Source organism: Agrilus planipennis, unplaced genomic scaffold (assembly GCF_000699045.2).
Source record: "Agrilus planipennis isolate EAB-ADULT unplaced genomic scaffold, Apla_2.0 scaffold417, whole genome shotgun sequence".
Lineage (NCBI taxonomy): Eukaryota > Metazoa > Arthropoda > Insecta > Coleoptera > Buprestidae > Agrilus > Agrilus planipennis.
The window spans coordinates 28,654-32,007 of NW_020439083.1; the positions used below are offsets into that span (position 1 = coordinate 28,654).

General features: G+C 49.7%; 1 protein-coding gene across 1 annotated transcript; it reads right to left on the reverse strand.

The window, feature by feature from the left end:
• Window positions 1-1,403: 1,403 nt before the first annotated feature.
• Window positions 1,404-3,353, reverse strand: LOC108742899 (uncharacterized protein K02A2.6-like). Its single transcript, XM_018478258.2, has one exon. It carries the CDS (start codon window positions 3,351-3,353, stop codon window positions 1,404-1,406), a length of 1,950 nt encoding a protein of 649 aa, XP_018333760.2.
• Between the last annotated feature and the right edge of the window lies 1 nt (window position 3,354).

Below are 3,354 nucleotides of genomic sequence, written 5' to 3' on the forward strand. Positions count from 1 at the left end.
GCGTCCACGATAATGAGCAACATGTTTCCAGCAACTGGCCCGGCGTAATCATGTGGATTCTCTGCCATGGAGCTGTAGGGTACTCCCAGTGGTGCTCTCGGAATTGGACGGGGGCGTGTGCATGCTTTGCACATTCAGTGCAAGATTTGGCGACATGCTCAATTGCAGCATCGATGCCAGGCCAGAAAACAAACGAGCGGGCCAGCCCTTTCATTTTGACGATTCCGATGTGAGCGGCGTGCAAATCCTGAAGAATGGCGTTTCTGAGTGAAGGTGGAATCACAACTCTGTGTTCAAACAACAAACAATTAGCGGCCGCGGTGTAGTTGGCTTCAGGTGACTTGAAGCCGTGACGAAGGAGGTCTTGACCTGATTCCAAAAGCTTCAGAATGTTGCCAAGGTGCTCATCTTTCCTCGTTGCCCTGGCGATGGCTTCTGCTCGAATTGGTAATTGTTTGATTTGGTGGAGTACAAAGTGGTCAAACTCGTCCGTTCCTGCTCCTTCCCCCTCTACCAATGACTGAAGACAAACTTGGTTGACCGTGGTTGGTAACGGCGCCCTGGAACAGTAGTCTGCGTTGGCGTTTGCCTTCGAGTCTTTGAAAACCACCTCGAAGTCAAAATGAGCCAAGTAATCCACGTAGTTTGCCATCCGACTAATGCACAGCACCGGCAGTGATTTTTCTGGATGCAGGATTTGTGTTAGCGGTTTGTGGTCCGTGATGAGAACGAAATGACGTGCGTAGAGATAGACGAAAAACTTGTTCACAGCCCACACAATCGCGAGCGCCTCCTTATCAATTTGAGGGTATCGTTGCTCTGTGGCGCTCATCGTTCGGCTTGCATAGGCGATTGGTCGTTCCTGATTGTTGCTCAGGCGGTGCGACAGCACAGCTCCCAACCCGGTTTTGCTGGCATCAGTCGCCAGCAATAGCGGTAGCGAGGGGTCGTATTGCATGAGAACCTGGGGTAATACGAAAGTTTCTTTGATGTCGACGTATGCTTTTTCGCCAGCTGGAGTCCATGTAAACGGTTCGCTACGAAGCATGTCATGCAAAGGCCGATCTCGCGTTGACAAATCTGGGATGAATGCGCTGTAATACGTAGCCTTTCCCAGAAAAAGTTGAAGTTCCTCCGGTGTTGAAGGCTTTGGTGCATCGCGGATAGCTTCGATGTGGCAGTCGGATTTGGGGATTCCCTGTGCATCAAGTTTGTGACCCAGGCAGTGGAGTGTAGTTTCTGCAAATTTACATTTGGCTCTGTTGAGTTTCAGCCCATGATGACGCATTCCTTTCCAGCACGGCACACAGGGCCTGGAGCAAGTTCTCGAACGAGTCTGCGAAGACGATGGTATCATCGAAAAAATTGACGACGCAGGGTAGATCACGCAGCACTTCTTCCATTCAACGTTGCCACACTGCAGGGATGTTTGCTGCTCCGTAGACCGCGCGTGTCGGTCGGATTAGGCCATGAGTAGGCGTGTTGAGAGTCATCGCGTGAGCACATTCGTCGTCGATTGTGAGATGCGTATAGGCATCCGTGATGTCAAGATGACAGAACCACTTTGCGCCTCGCATTTTGTTAAAGATGCACTCCATTCGTGGGATTGGATGTTCGTCTACGATCAGCTGAGGATTTAGTGTAGGTTTATAGTTTTCCGTGATACGTAATTTCCTGTTCTTTTTTGCCACCACATGTGTCATCGAAGCCCACTCCGAGTATTCGACCCGTTTGTACACGTCCGAATTCAGCTTGGCGTCAATTTCGCGTGCATATGCATCACGCAAAGCGTAGGGAACATCTCGAGCTCTGGAAAAGACGGGTTTGTATCCGGGTTTAAAGTGCAGTTTGACAGGAGGCCCTATGAGTTTTCCAGGTTTATCGTCGAACGAGCTTTCAAACTGTGTCAGGATGCTGTCCAATTGAGCCTGTTGCTGCAACGATGGCCTTGGAGAAACCGGATTGACAGCGTGGACTGATGCTGCATTTCCAAAAAAGGTTGAGAAATTAATCTTGTTTGCAAATGCGACGATCCACTCGCGGCCCAAAAGCGAGTCGACTATGCCATCCGCCAGATAAAGGTCGAGCTTCCAAACTGAGGATCCGATTTGAGCGTTGACAGATACGCGACCGAGGCAGGAAATTCGATGACCAGAAAAGCTCGCAAATTGTTGGTTGGTTTCCAGCAATTTGTATTTGATTTTGACACTGTCAAGCGTTTGTTTGCTCATGATTGCGCATGGCGCGCCGGTGTCAATTTCCATTTTGATGTTACGTCCGTTGATAAGGACATCAAGCACCACCTTCCCAGGAAATTTGACAGAGTTGACAACGTCCATTTTGTTGAGACGTCGCATCTGGTCGACTTCTTCGGCTGGAAAATCTTCTTCAGAGTCTGAGTTTTCTCTGACTTGTCTGATGTTCCCAGATCTGCAAACGGAAGCAAGGTGACCTTTCTTATTACAGGCGTGACAGGTGGCGTCACGGTACGGGCACTGAGAACGAGCATGTTGACCTCCGCAGCCCTGACAGGCCCACTGCTTATCCTGGCTTTGACGCGGTTGATAAGGCGATCCGGTTGGTTTGTGTACTCCTTGGGGTTGTGTATGGGGTCTGCCTTGATTTAGACGTTTCGTGTACTTCAGCTTTAGGGGTGCAAATCCCAACTTGTTTGTTGGTTCCACCTTGTTTTTCACCGTGTCCGATGTCAGACGAGTCGCTTCGAGAGAATTTGCGATTTCAAACGCTTCCGCAAAAGATGCTGGTTTTTTTGCGATGATCTCATCACATGTCACTTGCGATTCGAGTCCGAACAACAGTTGTTCGATGAGCATTCTGTCCAAAAAAGCGTCAAATTCACAATACACTGCACCTTGTTTAAGCCTGAGAGCAAAGTCTGCGACTGATTCGCCCGGATTTTGTGTGAGTTTACGAAATTTATAACTCTCTGCGAACTTGTTTTTTGCGTGATCAAAATGTTTTATGAGGGTTTGCTGGATTTCGGCGTACGTCAGGTCCTGAGGTAGGCGAGGGCTAATCAAAAACTTTAACGCATCATTCAGATCTCTGCCCATGTAAACACGGGCATAGTTGGCGTGCTGCTCGGCCGGTATTTCACTCAGTTCCAGAGCCCAGGAGAAACGTGTGAAGTAGTCCTGAACGGTGGTGCCCTCTGTCGGGCGGTATTCAGCCATGTTGAAACGGGGTGCACGAAGATGTCCATTGTTGGCTGCGTTGGCAAGTTCGGGACCTGCAGCGGCGGCCGCGCCTGGTAACGAAGCTCGAAGTGCCTGAGACAACATGGTGGCCATAGATTCCAAAAGTTCCGGTGAAACTTGTGGTGGATCGGACATT

Excerpts from the sequence above, each read along its gene's own strand:
- LOC108742899 (XM_018478258.2), bottom strand. The coding sequence starts at position 3,353 with ATGTCCGATCCACCACAAGTTTCACCGGAACTTTTGGAATCTATGGCC.